The sequence below is a fragment of the Dreissena polymorpha genome, chromosome 2 (assembly GCF_020536995.1).
Source record: "Dreissena polymorpha isolate Duluth1 chromosome 2, UMN_Dpol_1.0, whole genome shotgun sequence".
Classification (NCBI taxonomy): Eukaryota; Metazoa; Mollusca; class Bivalvia; order Myida; family Dreissenidae; genus Dreissena; species Dreissena polymorpha.
The window spans coordinates 130,490,498-130,512,986 of record NC_068356.1 but is presented as its reverse complement, the minus strand read 5'-3'; the positions used below and the strand labels follow the sequence as shown (position 1 = coordinate 130,512,986).

The 22,489-nt window shown below is 33.0% G+C and overlaps 1 protein-coding gene across 5 annotated transcripts in view; it reads left to right on the top strand.

Moving 5' to 3' along the window:
- The first annotated feature begins 4,745 nt into the window (after window positions 1–4,745).
- Window positions 4,746–22,489, top strand: part of LOC127868994 (caskin-2-like) — a 187,613-nt gene continuing 169,869 nt past the window's right edge. For all 5 annotated transcript variants that reach the window (XM_052411234.1, XM_052411231.1, XM_052411233.1 and 2 more), the window contains exons 1-3: window positions 4,746–5,166; window positions 13,158–13,209; window positions 13,534–13,631. In XM_052411234.1, the coding sequence (XP_052267194.1) occupies window positions 5,067–5,166; window positions 13,158–13,209; window positions 13,534–13,631 (250 nt within the window). In that variant the 5' untranslated portion in view covers window positions 4,746–5,066. The remainder of the gene's footprint in view (window positions 5,167–13,157; window positions 13,210–13,533; window positions 13,632–22,489) is intronic.

Genomic DNA, 22,489 nt, shown 5'->3' with positions numbered 1-22,489 from the left:
TCGTTCAAATTTTGATCAGACCTCTGCAACCTTAATCTTTTTAACAGTTTTCTAGTGGTTTGTTTTGCCATTTTACATTCTCGGTCAAACCATTCATTTGTCAATTTGGGCTTTTTTCTTTTTACCTTTTAAAACTGAACACTACTATTTCCAATAGCTGCTTCAAACTCGTATCAAACTGTATTTATATCAGTGTTCTGATCTGATATAATTGTATCTAAGGCGCTAAAACTACCTTTAAGAATATTTTCTGACAAACAATTTAAGTAATCTCCACAGTTATCATTTTTCAAATCGCAAAAAAGGACTTCATTTCTCAAGTTATTTATCTTACTACTACACTGTTTTGTTTTTATCCCAATGGATATAGGCAAATGGCTACTTTCTGTGTTAGGTTGTATTTCAAACATTGTAACAAGGTCATAAATATTTCTCGACACAATAAAATAATCTATAATGCTACAGCCATTTTGATTTATAAATGTAAACCCTTCACTTCCAACACCAAGACGCCCATTTACAATATAGCATGAAAACACTTTACAAAAATCTAGCAGTTCATGTCCAAATTTATTTGTTTTGTATCCGGAGAAATCCTATCAACTCCTATATCATTATCAAAAATATAATTATATTCGTTTAGCTCAGGAATATTATCAGAACAAGTTGTATAATCAGTGAGACTAGCTGTTCGGGCATTAAAGTCACCGCTTAAAAGTAGCTCTAAATCTAGCAAATTATTTTCAATTAAAAGTTGTTCAAGTTGTTGAAACCCTGACATAGTTAAATTTGCATAAAAGGGTGAGGCTTCGGGAGGAAAATATAAGGACACATAAAGTACATCTCTGTCTAAGGAAAACAAGGACTTGTCTATAAGTAGCATCAAACCAAAACTAAACGCATGACATACACGTTTGAAAAAATTCGATATGAAGTTCTTCACAAAAACTGTTACTCCACCCATTGGCCTTCCACCTACAAGTGACTGTTTGGCTTCACATGAAAAAAAGTGTAATTCAAAACAAAATTTTTACAGTACTCTGAGTCACAATCCCAACTTTCTTGAATACCAATAACATCAAATTTTTGTAAAGTATCAATAATATCATATGAGAACAATTTTGAATTTAGTCCTTCAATATTCCAGGATAAAAAGTTAATAAGTCCAGTCAAAAGTGTAGGGCTTTGGCCATCATCCTATTTTCGAGAAACCGCTGTCCCTTCCTCAGTTGTACCTGTCTCCATATCTGCTTCAGACTCCTCCCGATTCTGCTCCCCAAACCTCCGTGCTCTCTTAAATACCCTCGAATTACCATCAAAACCGTCATTTGATTTCTTAGGATCAGGTTTAAAGATCACAAGTTTACCATTTTTAAAGTAGCCAATTAGACCTCTTAACCTTGCTTCTTTAACTTGCTTTCTTTGAAGGAATGATAAGTCATTTGACAGCCTTATACCCTTTCTTCTTAACGCGTCTCTGAATTTGAAAAGCTCAAACTTATCATCACTATTTCGAAATTTGGCTATAATCATTCTTGGTTCCTCATCCTTACTTTCGCCTATTCTTTTAGCACTTATCAAAGAATTCTCATTAAACAAGTCAGGTTTACCGATAACATCAAACACGTTCTCAACTATAATAGACTCTAAAGATTTATATATCAGACTCGTTTTCATCAAGGCCGAATATTCGTAATGAAGGTTTAAGTCTCTCCGATTCCATTAAACTAAACTGTATCTCCATATTCGCAAGTCGTTCCTCCTTTAGGTCATCAGCAAAAGATAATGCAGCGACATCAGAATTAAGTATCTCTTGTCCATGTTCTAGGCGATCAACCTTTGATTTTAAAGCAACTAGTTCTTCTCTCAGGTACCCTAATTTTTTCTGGACACAATTCACTTGATTTCTAACACCTTTTATTTCATTCTTAATTTCTGCAATAGCCTGAAGAATTAATTGTGTATTTTCATCTGGACTTGGAGCGGGGCATTACATTGTTGTCAATGTTGAATATATTTTTTTCAAACGAATATATTATATATTTTTTGCACTAACACCATGTGTTCAATTTAACACTTAATCCACATCTGCCATGACTTGTATTACTTGTATATATAAAATGTATATGTGTAGGTTAAGAGCTTGTATAAGCTTTATTTGCTGAAATCAATGTTGTTGTTGTTGTTGTATTTAATTCCTCACTTCACATGTGTGAAATATTTTGTACATTTCTGTTAAATTCTTTACAGTCATTGAGGTAATAAGTAACTGAGTAATTATGTTAATGATTTACTCAATTGAATGAATGCACTTTTTACAAATTGTGCATGAAAGAAAATAAACTCATGATAATTTTTATTATTGCATTTAATTTTTATTCATACATATATACATTTACATAATTTACAGCATGTAATAATTAACAGTGAAGAAACATTTCAATAATATCAGTCAGTTTTTATTCTTTTATTTATTTTTTATACATATATACATTTACATAATTTACACCATGCAATATTTAACAGTGAAGAATCATTTCAATTATATCACTCAGTCAGATTACATTATTTCAATTTCATAAAATATTTGCATTTGATAAACATTTACATAATTTGTAATACATACATTTAGCACAAAACAAGCAGATTTTAAACATACAAGTACACGAAGAAAAATTTCACATTATTCACTGTCACACAGAGTTCAGTTTAATATCATTTAACTGTTCATCATAACGTCCAAAATGCTACTATCGTGGGACGAAATTTCCCTGTTTGTAAATTTGACTTCCTGCAGGCGCTGTAACGCTTTAAAGAAGAAAACGTAACATGACTTAGTCGTAAGAGAAGATACCGTAACGTGTACACGGAGTTGACATGCTACAACTATTTTGCAAAATTAGATAGAAATCACATGGGTATCGCATGTTTGTAAAAAATTGAACTTGATACAAATCATTGAAAATAATCATCGTGACAGAAACTGCAAGCCAGAAATAACGAATTTATTGGATTTTCTATTTTATGAGCTTGAACTTCTTTCTTTTATCATGATTTCACGCTAGAAAATGTCTCGATAGCTTAGGTAGCGAGTAAAGAAACATTAATAAATGAAAATAAATGCCATAACCCGTTTTACGTTTAAGTTAAAACAAAGAATTTACCTGTGTAAACGCGTGTGTATGTCTATAACTGTCAAGACGCTGTAACCGTTGTAGTTATGACGCCGTATCCCGTTGTCGTACAGACGCACCTCTCATTGTAACGTAGTTCAGCGTGAGTGCTTGAATAAGCTGTTGAAAATAGCAGTTAAAATAATTATGACACACGTTTTGTGGCTGAGATTGAAATCGAACCCATGAACCTCGTCGAGAGAGAAAACTCTATCAGCAACACTGCATAACTAATGATTGGCTTACCTACCTTTGATATCGTTAAACAATGATCGCAACACTAAGCTGAAATACATTATATTATACACCATAAAATAAGTGTGTGCGTTTTTTTTTGGTTTTCGAAACTGATATGAATACGAATTTCAAACAAACAATTATTCTCATCATTTTTATTTTTAAATTTTAATTATTGACAAATAAACCAACTTAATAGCTCTACTTACTCAATAGAATCAATATATGTCATAGATCTTTGAAAGTTCGTACAGGCGTCGAGCTCCGTGCAGTGTGATTAATTTCATTTATAATTGTTTTGTTTTAGATGTTATTATAGAAAATAAGTTGCATACATAAGAGATTATTGATAGCTATTTGCATAGCTCTTCTTACGTAAGGCGTTAAAAAGTTGTTTGCAACCAATAAAACCCCAAGAACCTTATTTTCCACGCCGACCGTAACAATTGTGTTGGTAATCGTATTCCAGGTTGCGTTTTCAATGATGTGTTTCAGTGGATCATACTCGCTAAACAAACTTGTATATAAGAAGAAATACTATTTCTAGAGAGAAGTTTGACATAACTAGAGTATCGCAAAATATTATAAAAAAATATTATAAAAACACGAGTGTTTAGAGACCTACCTGCCATATATGTTTATGTAAGCGGAAACAAACAAGGTGTTTGCATAATCACGGTGCATTAAAGTTGTTTTATCAGATATCTGTTAATCTATTTATTCAAAGTTTGGTTTAACACGTTTTTTCACAACGTAATCAGATTTTTAAAACCGCAGCATTCAAAAAGTGTTTTTATGACACATATATTCCATATATGTGTAAGGTCAACGATACACAACCAATAGATTTTGCGCGTAGCATTTCTATCCGTAATATCGGCCACCTAAATGAATACATACAAATTTTGGAAGTGAACAAATACAAAAACACGCATGTGTTATATGTCAATCTATACCTAAAAGTGTATTCTTGCAAAATTCGTATGTATTCGCCGATACCAGGGATAGACATGCAATTAGATTAATGAACGAAAACAGTGTGGTTTAATCGTACTTCTTAATATCTATTCATGACAGAACTGTTTGTCATGTTTGTTTAAAGAATAATTTCTTGTAACAATAACCATATGTGTTGTTAAAATACAAGATTATTGTTGCTGTTTTATTAGAAAAACAATAAGCAAATTAAACAACGCGCCATTACGTAACTTTTCAAAACTACAATTTGATTGGTCATGCTACTGTAACAAGCTCGCTGATTGGTTAAACATGTGCACACGCGCAGATAACCACGACAGTGCCAGGTGTATTCAATAACAATACTGTAAACTCAATCACACTGGAGTATTTAAACATATGACCTATGCGTAAAAGGATTGTAGATACGTCAACGCGTGAAAAGTCGTTTAATAAATAGTAAACATGTGAAATGAAGATCTGTGTGATTCAATTTGGATATGTGCCATGTTTTCAAGCGGTTAAATGCTTAAAGCTCCTTATGAAAAATAATTACAGTGAAAATAGCAATGGTCAACTGTCCAACGCGAATCGTAGATCGTTACGGGCATGAAAACGTGTGACAGTTTGTGACTCAATTTTGTCTATGTATTGGCTGTGGTGTGTTTAAATTTAGCGAATATACAGTAGTGAGTTAAAATGGGGAAAGATCAGGATTTAATTTTAGCGGTGCGAAATCAGGATTTATCCTTTTTGAATAAATATTTGCAGAGGCCCAACAAATCTACCTCCAAACAAAGTAAGTTTATATTTAATTTATTATGAAAATACTAACTGTACAATAAAATATTACTAATTAACAAAAATATAAAGAAATATTATTGTAACTGTACAGTAGACCAGTCACCTTCATGATTTGTGCAATGCACAATGTTAATAATTGGACACGTGCATTAGCTAAAATTGTGGTTCACACAAATTGACAGTGTCATAAAGTGTTTTATCAATGAATATATTAGTATTGTAATGTGTAGATTTAGCAATAATACAAATTCTTATCAGACTGAACAGTAATATTTAATTTTCTTAACATTAAAGGTGTTTAAAAAGCTCCAACTGTCTGTATATATAGATGTCCCTTTGTAATCATAAAAGAGAACAGTTTTCATTTGCAATTCATGCTGTGCCACGCTGGTTTACCTTGGATAAAACACTTGTCAATGTCAGACATGGTATTGGTGATAATGTTGCTGCTGCAGGTGCTGTGGCTTTGGCGATGAAAATATTGGTGGTTATGTAATAATTATGTTCACAGGTTGTGGTGATGATGACTTCATATGATGATGTGGTTATGGTGATGCTGATAATTGTGATGATTATGATGGTGGTAGTGTGTATGTAATTATAGTGGTGCTGATGCTAATTGGTAGTGGTGGTGATGGTTGGTGACACTGGTTTTTGCATCCATTTAGTGCCCATTTACAGAGTTGTGGAGGGTACTGAAGCATTCACAAATCAAAAGTTGTTGTTTGTTTAAAATTCACATGTGGATGAAAAATTGAGTGCATGATTGTTTATATCACAAACATTTCAATTTCATAGAAAAGGGCACATTCATAATTTAAAGGGATCTTTTCACGCTTTGGTAAATTGACAAAATTGAAAAAATTTGTTTCAGATTAGCAAATTTTCGTTTTAGTTATGATATTTGTGAGGAAACAGTAATACTGAACATTTACCATGGTCTAATATAGCCATTATATGCATCTTTTGACGATTTTAAAACCTAAAAATTATAAAGCGTTGCAACGCGAAACGATTGAATAATTTGGAGAGTTCTGTTTTTGTCGTTAAATTTTGTGAAACTAGGAAGATTGCTTATATAAGGTATAAAATACTTAAACTGTGTATACTCGGCGGAATAGCTCAGTAGGCTAAAGCGTTTTTACTTCAGGACTCTGGCAGGACTCCAGGGATCACTGGTTCGAAACCTGGTCCGGGCAATCTTCTTTTCCTTTTTTTAATTTTATTCTTGATTTTTTACTGGAGCTTTTACGATCCAATGTTTACATTTATCGATATAAAGCATTTAATGAATAAGTTAAAAAATGCCAAAATCTGTGAAAAGGCCCCTTTAAAGCCAATTCCCTCTTTAATTCCCACTTACTAGTATACTTACTGTATTATTGAAATCATCATGTTTTGCTAATTCTTATTACTCAATACTACAATTATTTCAAGACAACGGAGTATATAAATGCCCATGCACAACTGACCGGAGTCTAGTAGCGGATACGTGGTCTAGTGGTAACACACTGTCTTCACAATCCAGAGATCGCTGGTTCGATCCCCCGCTGCACCTAACCTACTAACTCGTCTTTCACATGAGAAGTTAAACCGAGGTGCAGTGTACTAGGTGCTGTACACCGGGCACTAAAAGACCCAGGGTCACCTCTGGAACGGGGTGTCTCCTGTATCTTGCACTATCCCCCGTAACCAACTAACACATCCTTCTGGGGGCGATGGCCATATGGGAGACAATCCCGGTGCACTCGATAAAAAACAAAAACAACAACATGATCGGAGTCTAAATTTACCTTTTGTGCAACAGTATCTAGTGGTCTTATTGTCCTCAAGTATTCAATTAATTTACACTGATTAGCCTATCAAAAGTACTAATTAAATAATTGTTGACTGTGCACGCCCTGATGTATTTATGTGGTCAGTTGAATTCTGTTCGACTATTTTGCAACAAACAAATGTGGATGTGAGTTTGAGTTAAAATAAATTTATTAATTGTACAGGAAGATTAATTTCTAACATGACATTTTATGCCGTTACTGTTTATTTAAAAGGTTTGTTATACTATTTTTCCCTCTTTCCCTCTTGACTCATGTTAAGTTTAATTATTTATCTTGATTCTGAATGATCTTAAGACAAAACTATTTAAATTCAATTGTAATGATTGTACAATTTTGAGTTTTCAGAGATGGTTATCATCATATCTGTATGTTTTACACAATCGACCTCGTTAGCTTGAGCAGTCAGATTTGTGGGGCTATTGTCCACTAGATTGTTTACAAGCCAGCATTATTGTATTGACAGAATAGTTCTTTTAATTATCTGGGCATATGGTTGGTTATTCATTAATTGTCTTTTTTTCATCTGAAAAAATGTACAAGAAAAAGAATGGCATTTCAAAAATGGTTAAAATTCTTCAAGTGTACTCCAGAAATTTCCTTCATAATAACAATGTTCAGGGAGCAAATTTTTTTCCAAAAAATTGAAAAAAATCTGAAATGCTTTTGATTTTTTGATGTTTTGTTGTTGTATTATTGTTTGAATTCTCTAAACAATTCTTGTCTGGTATATAAATAAACACCATGTTTTGTTTATGAGAATTAAAAAGCTTTTTGTAATCATAGGGACAGGAATGGTAACTAGTTCATCATCATAATTTGTTGTTGCTGTTAAAACCATGTGTCTTGCAAATAAAAATGAATTATCAGCTCATTACTTCATTTCTGTGATAGAATTTTATGTAAGAGATGTTGCCAAATCACTCAATGGCAGAAAATTGACATTAACAATGTTACTGTAATAGTTAAATGTGGGAGGCTGGGAACATTCAAGACACAATACTTACAGGAAGGACACCTAAAGTTAAACTACAGGCAACATTCTAGTAAGGATATTTAAGGCCTGACTTCTCTAAATAGTTTTTCTTTTATCTGTTTTTGTTTCCCACGGATCATTTTTACTATAACAGTTGATATTGTAATCTTCCCAATCAATGGTCATGTCATGCCTTCCAGATGTATTATGGTTCTCTATTTTGTGAAGGGCCCAGACCCCAATCCCTTTTTTGTTTGGAAGGCAAACACCCATTTTCTTTAAAATTAAAACAAGTTTATTTTTCATGCTATTTTCTTAATTGGTGTGATTATTAGCTCGGCTGTTTTAGGAGAAAACCAGAGGTATTGTTATAGCCAGCTCGACGTGTCCGTCGTCCGCATCGTGCTAAAACCTTAACATTTTGTCAAGGTTTTGAACATTAGCTCTAAAATCAAAGTGCTTCAACCTACAACTTTGAAACTGCATATGTAGCTGCACCTTGATGAGTTCTACATGCCACACCCATTTTTGGGTCACTAGGTCAAAGGTCAAGGTCACTGTGACCTTTAAAAAAAAAAAAAAAAAAAAAAAAATTGACAAGCTTATGCCCGTTATGCGGTGCTCTTGTTTTATGTTTATGTTATTAGACATATGTGCTTAGTGCTTTTGTATTTGTTATTCAACAAATACAATCAGTGATTTTTTTTGTTTTAATTTGTTACAGCCTGTGCCATTTGAATTGGGAAAATTAGCGTGATAAACCGTGAAATTGGGAAAAATAGCTCAATAAACCATGAAATTGGGAAAAATTAAGCATTATAAATAGGATTAAAAGTAACAGAAGTGATATTGTTTTTAAGTGCATGTTCAGGGAGTTTCCTAGAAAAGGAGTCTGGTCAAATTTGGATTTTTTTTAATCAATAAAAGTGGCAAGTTTGGGAATGGTTTATGGACAAAAATGACTAAATTCAAGTTATATATTTTGTAAGATGTTTAAAAAATAAAGTTGAGACCTAGATTTAAGAAATCATAATTAAGTTATATGAGACTTCTTTCTAAAAAAAAAAAAAAAAAAACTTTTTTTTTTGAAGTTGGGCTTTTTTGGGGAATTTTTGGTCAGATTTTTGGGGAAAGAAAATGTGTATTTTTGCGATTGGGAAGCAGCCGAAAATCGGCTGTAAATTTGAGGAAAAAAAATCACTGACAATATATCACTTTCTAAAATATTCTGATAACAAAACAGCTCTATCTTTGTTGTGTTGTAATATATTTACAATATATATACTAAAACTTGCTAGATTTGGGTTGTGAAAAGGGCTTCTTTGTTGTTATTGGTGTTAAATAGTAGCATGACAAGCCCCAGTCATTTTGTAAAAGGACTATATTTTGCCCAAAGGCATCTAAGGAAAAATACCCTGTCTCTCATGATTTAAATGAAGAACAACATTTAAAAAAAAGAAAGAAAAATTAACTACACCATATGTATTGTGTATTGAAATTTAAGATTTAATTTGTTTCATTTTGCAGCCAGAGTTCATTACAGATGTCACATAATCAATCATAAAAAAATATGTTTTGTAACTGAACACTTTGTGCATATATCAAGATAACTTTATCAACAAACAGGTATTTCAGCATCGAACCCAGCTCGTAGAGGTGGGTTAAAAATAACCGCGGTAATAGGGCAGTTAACATCAACGTCGTTTTTTATACAAACCGCCGAGACGCTGTAACCACAGCGGTAACCACGATTTTGCGGTAACATTGTGGTTAAATTGTTTATACAATTGGCTGCAGGAGTTAAATAAATATGTGCTTAATTTTTTTTTTCTTAAATTCTTCGCGGATATTACATAATACTAATTTATGTAAAATACTATGCAAATAACAGCATTAGATTTTGTATGATTTACTAATTTTGTTTGAAATAACCTTCTAGGTAACATTTAAAATGCTGCAAGGCAGATACTTTGCTGTACTCAGAAGTGACAAAGATGCATAATGCTTGCATTGAAAAGCAGGTTTATGCTACATTTGAAATTCCTGATATTGTTGACAATGAGTGTGTTATTCAATGTTTACATGTAAAAGACAGCAGGCAACTTGGTTTTAAACAAGAATATCCCGATTTGCTTGACATAAATATCTCAAATACTGGTAGATGTATGCAGTTTCATAGTAATATAATTTGATGGCCAGGTAAAATTGCTGATCATTCAGTTGTTTACCAGATTTGTGATAGAGAGACTATAAACAGTGTGCCTGGGGGTATAAAGTGATGATTATCTAACACAAATATTTAAAGATCAATGGGTGTTATGTCTGTAAAGGTGTCCCCCACTCTAGATATAGCCAAGATAAAATGGCTGCTATTCCAACTGTTTATACTAGTCACTGATAGGATTATAGTTGCTCCAGACTAACATTGCATAACAATTGTGTCACATTTGTTAATGTTCTGCAAGCTTATGTCAATAGATTCACAGTGGGTAATTATGTGCAATTATTGATTTTTTTCCTGAGTTCAATAATGGTGTCCACACTTTTCTCTGTTAGGTTAGGTATATCCAATATAGATCTACCCCAAACTCAGTTTGTCTGAAGAACAACATTGCATAATGGGTCAGTTTCGGTGTGCTTCATGATATAAGATATGCATTGAAGATGTGTATTTATTACGATTAATAATATTCATAATTTATATACACACTCATTTTAGCTACATCTTTGATCAAATCTTGATGAAACTTGATCTAAATGTTTATCTTGACAATTTCAAGGACACTGTCTCATCTGGGTCACTTGTGTCCAAAAACTTGTGTCACCCTGAGGCCAAATCTTAGAAATACCTTCTTACCACTCCATAGGCCACATTTTTGACTTAACTCTTTATGAAATTTGGTCATACATTTTATCTTACGTCAAAAACTAGGCCTAGTTTGAATCTGGGTCATCTGCATCCAAAAATGAGGTCACAAGATGAAAATCTCAGTCACAAGATGAAAATGAGGTCAAAAGATGAAAATGAGGTCACAAGATGAAAATGAGGTCACAAGATGAAAATGAGGTCAATGAAAATGAGGTCACAAGATGAAAATGAGGTCACAAGATGAAAATGAGGTCACAAGATGAAAATGTTAGTCACAACTTGCTAACCTCATTGGAACCCACATAAATGACTCTATCTTGATTGAACATTGTCAGAATGTTTATCTTACAAATATCTAAATCGTGTTTGAGTCTTTATTAATTGCTATCAAAAATGGGTTGTTCGGTTAATGACTATACACAATTATAAGAAAGCAAATTGAAGGTTAAGTTTGGAAGTGAAAAACTATTTGTTCCAAAAAATTGGTAGTGAAAAACTAATTGCACTGACAATTATTTTGTGTACTGGTTTCTTTAAGAGCATAATTCTTGCTTGCCCATGGTGGAGATAATATTGAGTACAAGAGCAGGCAAATTGATACCATGGTTATATCTAGTTATGTGTAGAGAAGAGGCCTTTTGATTTAGAGGTCAAGTCTGTTAAGATTGAAGGGTAGGTCAAAGGTCAATCTTACAGGGTCTTTTATCATGAAATTATTTTCCTTACATTATCAAGGGATTTCTTAGGCTCATAATAATGAATATGCACATTACTTTTGACAAAGTATGACCCCTAATGATTTTCGAATCTAGAGATCAAGGTCACCATGACAATAAAACTGAAGGGGGATACATGTTTTACAATAATCTCTGGTAAGTATACCAGTGTACATTGACCTGACATGAATACATCCAAAACAAATGTGCATCAAATCTTGTATAACTGGTGCCAGGCTTGCTTGATCTGAGTGGGATAGATTTAATCACAACCATGAATAATACTTCTTATTAGTTCTGGTACAGGTAAGTGGCTGTTGTGATAAGAAAAAAAGTAGTGTGTACACCGTTATAGGAAGAATCAATATGGGCATGATGGTTTAAGTGTCTGGCGCAATACCTAGACAACTTAGGTCCAAGGTCAGCGTCACCATTCAAGGTTCCAGGTCAAATGTACGAAATTTAGCCCATTAATTATTTAGGATGATAACTTTTTTCCACCATGGAATGATTTCCAAATAGCTTGGTGAAACTTAAATCATTTAGGTCTAAGGTCATGGTAATTATTCAAGATCAAAGGTCAAATATGAAAAATAAAACATGAACTTTTTACTGATTGAAAATTTGTCCAGCATGGATAAATTTTCAAAATAATATATAATTAGGTACACATAGAAGTGAAAATGGCTGATAAGATTGAGTGTCTAGTGCTAAAGACCAAGTCAACGTCGTAATTGAAGGTTGAGATTGAAAAATATGAGAAATCAAGTGAGAATTTGTCAAGCCTTAACAAATTAAAAGAAAGGCATATTTGTGTTCCAATGGCACTATTGTTTATTCTTGTTTCAGTTTGGATTTAATATAATTATACAGTGTTTTTTTTTATGGCAATTTCGGGGCCGATATTCGGCCCCATTCCCCTCAAAAAAGAGTATATATTTTTTCCCCATTTTGAAAAAAAAAATCCCCTCCAGAAGTTACAAAGAACTGTCTCATAATCATGAAAAATATATCTCAAATTTATTTCATAAACAACTATAAGTATATAGCTATAATTTATATTATTTTGAATAAATATAAAGAGTTGTATTAAATAGTTTTCCCAAATCAGTGGACTTTTCACATTAATTGCATTTTTCTCCCAAAAATGGCAAAGAAAAGGCCTGATGTATCTATATTGTGTCAATATTTGTTGATAAAATCATTCCAATTTGGTCCATTTTATTGATGAAAAATGCTCAAATTTGCCATTTTATCGATTTGAAAGATCCCAATTAGACTCAAAATGGCTAAGAAAACTGAGACAGTGCATGAAGGCTGTCAACTGTGTGAAACTTAAATGTTGAAAAAATCATTGATATATATTTTTATTTTAAGAAAAAGGACAAAAACATTCAGCTGTGAATATTATATTCATACAAACATGTGTATTAATATAATAAATGTCATTACATATAAACATGTGAATTTTTAATTTTCCCCTTTTCCTAAAAACGACGCATTTTTTCCCCTTTGGACGGGCCCTGCCACCATTCCCCTATAAGTGAAAAAAAGCACTGTTATAACTGAAACATGTTTTCTGTATTTCAGAGCATAGGGGTTCTGCCAAGAAGTTGAATGTGAACTACCAGGATGGAGATGGGTATGTATGAGCCTTTCACATGTTCACATCTAATATCATTAATGCAGGTACTTGAATTAGGGGAAATATAAGTTTATTACATGCATCAGACATTATTTAAAAAATCTACTATTTAATATTCAATGAATTATATCCTTCAATACTAATCCATGAAAATATGTGTGAACAAAATGAAATGAACCCACAGTAACATGATAAACATCGTCAAACAAGATCATCTAAATGCAATTGCTGCTGCCATTCCCATTATGTTCATCCTTCCAAAGCTGAGTGAAAACCTAGGCTAAATAATGTAAGCCCTATAAACGTAGTCTATGTTTGCAGCATGTCCGGTCTGCACCAGGCTGCGCTGATGGGTCACACAGAGATCATGGAGATCCTGCTGCAGAATGGGGCCAGTGTCAACCTCAAGGACAACAAAGGTATGAAAACAACATGGGGGGACTTTCATACTGTTAACACAGTCCACACTGTCCAAGGCAAGGGAAATGTAATCACGGTTCTTGCTTGGTAAGCATTTTCTTTTGCCGCCAATTTCCGCCATGTAACAAATTCTGCCACCGCTTTTGCCACAGGACACACCAAATTTATGTACATGTTACATCAGACGAAACAAACTAATTAGCTATGTAAACTTATTCAATTTAACAAAAGAAATGCTTCATCAATGATGACACTTCCTCCGGAAGTAACAAATGGGGAATATCTAGAAGATTTGCACCTGAGTGTCAGTTTATTTAAGACACATTGTAACTGTAGGTAATTGTTTGTAAGTTACCCGACTTTGACACATGGTAGAAAATGAAATAAATCTTGCAGAATTGTGGGCCACAAAGATTGATAAATTGCCATTTTATAGCAAATCTTGCATTTTGTAATTTAAATTTCAAATAAATCTACCCAATACTTATCCAGTTTTAATCAGGCCTTTGTATACAGTGTAGACATTTGTACCAAGGCAGTAGAAACAGCGGTCTATCAATCTAGGATTTTTACAATGATTTTGACACAGGTCATTAATTAATTCGCCCAAATTAACATGTATTGCATTACACTATAAACCATAGTTCAATACAGACAGATCAGATTACTCACAGAAATTTAGAATGCAGCCAATCACTTTGATTGCATTTTTCACATTACAGACCAATATTCAACTTGTACATTTCTGCACTGAACAACCTTTGTACATGTATCGTTAAAATGTCTTGTCATATTTATTGATTTAACATATCAGTTATGTGATTTGAATTTGTATAAGATGGCTACTGCTTCAAAATTTTAATGAAGCATTTATTTATTAAAATGTCAAATGATATTTAGAATAATCATGGTGATTGCTTGTTGTAATGTGAAGGTTTTATGGATAAGTCATAATAGCTCAGGAATTTGATGACAAATGCCAAAGTTCAAAAGTTGTTATCATAATTTTAAAATAATCATATTAGTTTAAATAACATTGAAAAAAAACCTGGACAAAACAATCATGTTAATTTGTGTATATTTTGGAGTAAAATTCAGAAGTTATAACACTTATATAGGCTGTATTTTTTTATGTTTCATATTGATACCATTGTATTGATACCTTCTTATGTTATAAAATGCTAGAAATTCATTATTAACTATGCATCATAATTGCTCAGGTCCCTAGTAGATCCAACCCCAGGGAGAAGTCTGTACTTATAATAACCTTGGTTACTTTTGTTAGCTGTTTCTTTACGCATGTGCCATAAACTGTATCACATTAAAAATGAGATCTTGTTATGGAAATTTGTTGTTTGAAGGTATTCTCTTCTACAGTCAAGTTTAGGTGGAAAGTGAACATGTGGCTAAAAAATGTTGACTCTTAACATTCAGTTTTTTAGCTGTGCTAAATTGACATGCAAGCAATTGCAACAATTTAATAAGGTCTGCTTGTTTAAGGCCTTTACTTTCAGAGCATAATTCTCTGACCTGAAGATGTTTTAGAGATATTATAATTATGTGCTACCATATCTCTGCTTTTATACTAGGGCCCCTTAAAATGGGCCTAGTTCTCGATGGATTTGGTCATCTGTAATAAGCAAGATCTAGTCTTTATTGACTTTAATTATAGCAGAATATTAGACCATAGGTTGCAGTATACTCAGTTCCTTGATACGCATCAGAAGTTGAACTTATATTTAATGTCACACTTGCAAATAGCTGAGCATGTTATCTAGAATACTATAATCCGCTTTCCTTCATTAAACTGGTAGAAGATCTGTTATCCTACTTCTATTATTATAACTGTTATTCAGATGTTTTTGTTGTTGATCTACGCTCTTCAAGAGTGTAATGTTATGATTGAGTTAAGTGCTTAGTTAAATCATCAGCAGTCTTGAGCCCTGGATGTAATGAAAACTGAAGGGTAACATACCTACCAGCATGGTTGCTCATTTTATGTTTGGAAATATAAATGTTTTCTCACCAGCTTTCCCTTTGTCAGAATCAATTAGGCTGTAAGTGGGATCCAGAATATTAAAATTCCAGGTAACTTGCATATCATAAAGTTTCAGAATTTGAACAAAGCAATAAGGAGTAGGCCTTCAATCAGTACATTATGGTACTTGCAGTATGCAGTATTGTTATCCCCTGCCATCGGCGGAGGGATATTGTTTTGGCGTTGTCCTTCTGTCCGTCCGGAGCCATATCTTGGAAGTGCTTTGGCGGTTTTCATTGAAACTTGGTATGAGTATACATATGGATAAGAGGATGATGCACGCCAAGTGGCATTGTACACCATCTGTTAATAACGGAGTTATGGCCCTTTGTATCTTGAAAAAATGCTTTTTTGAGTGTCAAATATAACACTTTTGTGTCCAGAAGCATATTGGCGGGGGATATCAATTCAACGAATTTGCTTGTTAAACTAATATTCGTATTAAATTAATGGGTTTTTCCTGTAAAATTAATTTATTGTATAAATTGTGTCCTACAAAAAGGTTCTCAACATGTGGCTTACATGGCAGAGTTGAATATAAAGAATTATATCAATAAAATGATGCAATTAATATGTCAGTCCTTTGGTCAAGGGTATGCTTCCTTCACATTAGTAGTAATATAACCCTGTAACAAATTACTCATTGAAAAACATCATGTAGTTAGTGTACAGGTTTTGTTGTGCAGCTCCAGTTGTAATCTTCCCATCTTACAAATCCATCAAAAATAGCCCATATTATATTAGACACTGTGTAAACTTGATAACAAATTAACACATGAATAAACTAATATACAATCTTTATATATTAAAATATTGCCATATTATAGATATCTTTGCAGAGGAAAAGTTGCTTTGAAGTGCCCATTCAATGTAAAAAGTGTTTTTCTTATATCTATGGAAAATTAACTACCACATCAAAAAGACAGCTTAGAATTTACTTCCATGTTACAGTATCTGTAGTTTCTTTAAACAGGGAGGTTATTTCTCCCAGCATTGTTTCTCATGGATATTAATATCCAAACATCAGTAGATCATTTGAAGTACAGCTTGTTACCTTTATGGTTCATTTACTAATGTGTTTTTCTTACAAAGGGTGGGCCTTTTATTTACCAGTATTGAGACACTCATTACATTTTGTTTGATGTGTATTTTTAATGTTTCCTTCTTTCTGCCCTTTGAACTTATTTTATGTTGCTTGGTAATTTTGATGTTGTTAATTGTTCTTTTTGCATTTACTGACTTTTATTGTTTTTACAATTGGGGAAATTCCTCTATCAATTTTGGGAAAAAATGACCTTATTTCCAATTGGGAAGGGGCTGTCAATTTCGGCCCCTGTTATATAAGGGTGAAAAGCTCTGGCCGCTGGCGTAGTTATCCAAGCAGTCTAATCATCCCTTTCATCTAATGAGACCACACAACCTTGCCTGACTTTATAGTGGACAGGGTAGCTCCAACTACACTTTGCAAATGTGCATGCTGGTCTTCAGTTATGCTGGCCACATATGCATTAGACCCATTTTCGCCTGACTGGGTTCATTTATTGGTCACATTTGCCTAGATTACCGCCATAGTCACTTGAAATTCATGATATCTGCTATACTTGCATAAAATTATATTGCAGAATTGTTAGAAGATAAAGCTGCCATATGCTGCCTGTATTGTAAATATTGACCTACATCATATATAGGCCACATGATACTTGAAACCAGCTCATGATCTACTATGACAATCTGTGATTATCTATGAAAACTCTGTAGCTGGCATATTGGATTTATTAAGAATGAATTACTTTGAGTCCTTCAGTATGAATTGCTTTAAGTCTGTCACTAACTGTGGACATATCTTGGACATTTAATCGCTTACACCTGGATATAAAATCATTGATCCACCATAAAACAGTCTGTCAGCTGAGTCAGAGGATGGCTTTTGTTTGCTTGATTAACCAACTTGAATATTAAAACCCAAATTTAACATTTAACACCATAAAGATCTATTGTTGATATTCATTGCTGTCTAGAGCATACATACATAAATAAATGTGGGTTATTACTTGTGTACCATTTTGAAAGAGAGAAATGAACAATGTTATTAGAAAATTCATACTGCAAACAATTGACGGATCTGCAAAAGTTTTGAGCTTTACATATATAATTAGATAATTTTGCAATGCCTGTTTGCATAATGTCTAAGTTTTCTGTAAGTTCTCATAAAGAGAACTTAGTCTTTTGTTTTAGGTTAATTAACTGGAAATAATAAACAAACAATTAACATTGTATTCATATGGTTGTATGAATGATTCAATTAATTTGCATTCATTTCACTATAATATAAACTCATTCAATTTGTTTACATAAACATTTATGCAAAACTTTTATCTATTTGCATGTAATGTATGGATCAAAGCTACACATTTACTCATATTTTGGTATAAATGCATATATAAAATATGTGTGTACATGCAATTGCAATGTGAGAAATGTAGGTATAATAGTTTTCAAAATATAACTTCTGTAATAGGCATTAGTTTTGACAGTCTTCAGTGAAAATACAGGGGACATTAGTTGCAGATCCACTCATAAATTACTACCTTAATTGGCAAATAATATATTGTGAAACAAATGTTACATGATAAATGTTTGGCCTTAGGCATTTTTAGCAACAGTTGAATACACATTGTAATGACATTGTTGGTTTGTGGTTGTATCATTTCCAATAACATGTGTTTAAATAGCTTTACATTAATTTCAATGATGACTCATACGCGATACATAGGTACATGAAAGTTGTGTACTAGTTTTGCAAAACTGGGATTCAGAATAATCTTTGTTTAAAAGTGAGCCTTGTTAAGAAAAAATGGCTTAATGCATGTATGTAAAGTGTCATCCCAGTTTATCCTGTGCAGTCTACACAGGCTTATCAGACTGACAACACTTTCTGCTTTTATGGACTTTTTCATTTAAAAAGGATGTCTTTGAATGGAAATCCAGTGTAAGCTGAAAGTGTTGCACTGATTGCACTGGCTAATCTGGGATGACACTTTGTGCACATTGAATTAAACTAAGTTTACCCAAAATGTGGCTCAATTTGGTACTTCATAGGTTTGTTGTTGTTAAGATCAAAATAAATGCCTTTGCAAAGTTTGGCAAAGAACTAAATACAAGACATAATACATGCAGAGTTTGCCTTATAAGTTACATGAAAATTTAATTACTTTGTATGCAATCCATTTAATACTGTATTTTGATCATGTGTCATCGCTTAAAATTAAAAAAAACAACATATTAAATGATTCAATAAAGGGTAAACAATTATTAGATATTATTTAATCATATGAATGAGATTAGTGACTTACTTCCATTTGAGCTATTCTCTGCAAAAACCGTGCATAAATGCATGTGAGTAAAGAATGGTCCCACTGGTATATCACGGGGAGTACAGTAACACTGCATTTATTGAATTTTAATATCAAGGATGTTTTTTCTTAACCAAAATCCTATTTAGGCAGAAAGTTTCCTCCCTGATTAGCCTGTTTAGACTGCACAGGCTAATTAAGAATGATACTTAACTGGCATGCATTATGCCTGGTTTTCACAGAGTACATGCTGGGTTGTTGACTGTATGTGTTCAATCAACATTCAGAGCTTGGCCAGCGCAGACTTAAAATCCCTTAAGTATTTTTGTTTGTTTTTTAAATAAATGGAATGTTTTTAAATGAATATCTTATTTGCTCAAATTATCATTATCCTTGTATGAGGTTTTTCAACGCTTCTTCTGCTATTCAGAGAAAATCAAGCATAAGTATACATATGCACATAAAATATTTAACATAACTACATTAATATGAATGCATTCATTTTCTTGGCTGAGAATGAATATCAAATACTTTGGCAAACATACTGTTGCACCCTCACTTGTGGAAACAGGGTTCAGTGCACCTTTGCATATTTGCATAAGCCTTTGAACTAATCTTCTATTGTTTGTGTTTGCACTGGACTCCAGTCTCTGCCTAATCTAGGTTGCTATGGTTCATGGAATTCGTCATTTATCTACAGCCATGGTCCACCATCAGGTAGAAGACTGTAAATGTTTAAGGACCAAGTCTGGCTGATTATTGCATATGGTTGACCAATTCATGGCTCAATTATCATCAGTAAGATTGTTGGTTGTGCTGATGAATATAGCAGCGGTATCAAGAGGATCTGCCATGTCTGAGCGATTGATAATCAGAACAAAATGTTCAGTCTTTAAAATGAAATCCAAAGCTTAAAATGTATTTTATTTAAAAAAGGAATATTAATTATTACTGATTATTTTCAATGTTGGTGTTGGTGTGTATGTCATGGTATATTTATCTTCATGTATGTGATATTTTTATATATTTGTACATGTTGTTAATGCCCATGTATGCATTCCTTGCCGAAATAAATTTATCTACCGTAAAACCTTGTGTATAACGCGCATTTATGTATAACGCGCATCTACTTTTTTAAGCTAAAAAATCGGGGAAAAAAGATTTTGAAGCAAAATAATCGGGGGAAAAATTCTGTACCGCAGGCTCACTGAAAATCGTTATATTTACATTGCCGATCTTACGTGTTCTCTTGCTTCAATTATTAATTATTTTAAAGACGATAACGATACAACTAGTTTGTGTGTTTTAAAAAAAATCATATTATGCGTAAAAATAAATGTTTGGATTTAATGAATTATGAATGAAATGCACACTTTCCATGAGGATACCATCAAGGTTTTCATCATACCGGGTATGTCTCAGAAGTAACTGTCCACGATTTTATCTAGGAGGAGTACACATGACGGATGGATTAGTAATAACTAAGAAACTGACATTATCGATTGGTATTGTCACGTGGTTATTCATGCATGACTAATTCACAACCGCGCATTTTATTTACATTGCCGATATCATGCGTTCTTTTCGAGTGTCTATAATTGACAGGAGACTTTAACGACTCAAACTTCTCAACACCATTACCGGCGATTTTTTCAGGATATTGCAACCTACAGTGAACGTGTTGGAATTCTGCATCTTAATGCATAGGTCACAGTACATTGATTTTGATTCATTCTCAAAGCAAAGCCAATTATTATCAACTTTCCATGACTCTTGGAATGCTCTATTTTTTATTTTTTTTGTTCAGACACATTTTCGTCCCTTAAGGTTAAAGAAGCCATGTTAGCGACTTTCAACAAAGTGGTTACTTCCATTTATATTGTAGACGATATGATTTACTCTTCCAATGTGTTACAAATTCGTAACTTTAATTAAACTTTAATTATTGCAATTAAACCGCGCGTGTTTTTCACGGTTTCCTTTGATTAAAATACGCCGCTGTTAGTAAGCATAGTGTATGAGTAAAACGATCAAATTAATTAATTATCACCTTTCATTTCAATCGAAAATTGGCAGAAAGTTATAACATCAACGACATTAAGAACTAATTATTTAATTATCACTCTTTAATTTAGATCGATAGTCAGCTTGGAAATAATTAATTTATTGTCACGCTTATTTTCATTTTTAATCTTATAATACGACATTTGCGACCGGCCGCTATTTTGTTTGCAGACGAAAATATTAACTGTGTATTCAAAGCTCCACCCATTTATACTTTTCATTCAACAACGTCATTTCATGTATAAGCGAGCTCAGTTTTGATTGGCCAGCTACCATGCGCACTTCAATAACAATAAGGTCAAGCGATGTCTCGATACAGGTGCAGACCGGTTTTCGTTCACTGTCAAAATTGCGAATACTTTCATTGAAACAAAAAGAAAAATATAGAAACCCAGTTTCGGGTTAAAATGGCGGCTGTTTTTAATGAAATTTTACGAGATTTTAGCATTTTCGCAAATCGGATTTTTCTTGAGCCAAATTCTCAATATTTTCGCAAATGGCTCAAGTGGCGAACGACAGCGCGAGCCCTGTGTGAAGCCATTTGCCGGTTCGCATGTTTTGATCATAGCCCAGCTACACAAAACTTGACAGGTGACGCAAACTGCTCGATAATCACATCCTCAATCTTGACAAGACGTATGAAAACGTGTAAACAAACACAACATCAATTTTATTAACACATTTGAAAAGCAAGAAAAATAATCATAAATATATCGGGAAAGACCTTGCGGACATACTATTGTAAATCGACAAATGCTCCCAAATAAATTTTGTAACCCTAGTACAGAAGGGTATAATATTGTGGGAAAACAATAACATTTAAATAAAAATGGCTTCCTTGTTTTTCATTCTCTTCTTCAAATTTATTTGATTTCAATGCTCTGTACGTACCTGAAAAAGATAGAAAATATTTATGTTAACTTTATAATGTTTGTCCATCTTATTCAGATCGTAAATATAACACTATTATTAACAAAGTTTCAGTTAAAACACCGGGGAACAGAATGATGCAAATTACCGCAACTGGGTAACTGACAGGGAAAAAATGTCTTGGCATGGCTGTAGTTGTGCATAACGCGCATCAAGTTTTTAAAATGAAATTTTGGGGTAAAAAAGTGCGCCTTATACACAACTTTTTACGGTATCTAATGTTAGCACTTTAATATCGCTACATAATATTTTACAAAAAAAAAAATATGTAACATAAAAAGTGGCATAATGTTTGATTAAAGCATACATAATTGTCTCTTTTCCCCAAAAATGTTTGTACATGATTGGAGTAAATTCATTGAAGTTTTGTGCACTTGAGTCACTTCTTTTCTTATAATGAAACAACAGTCTGTGACCCTATCTTGTAAGCTGTACAAACAGTGTTAGCTGCCATAAGAGGCTTAAACAAATC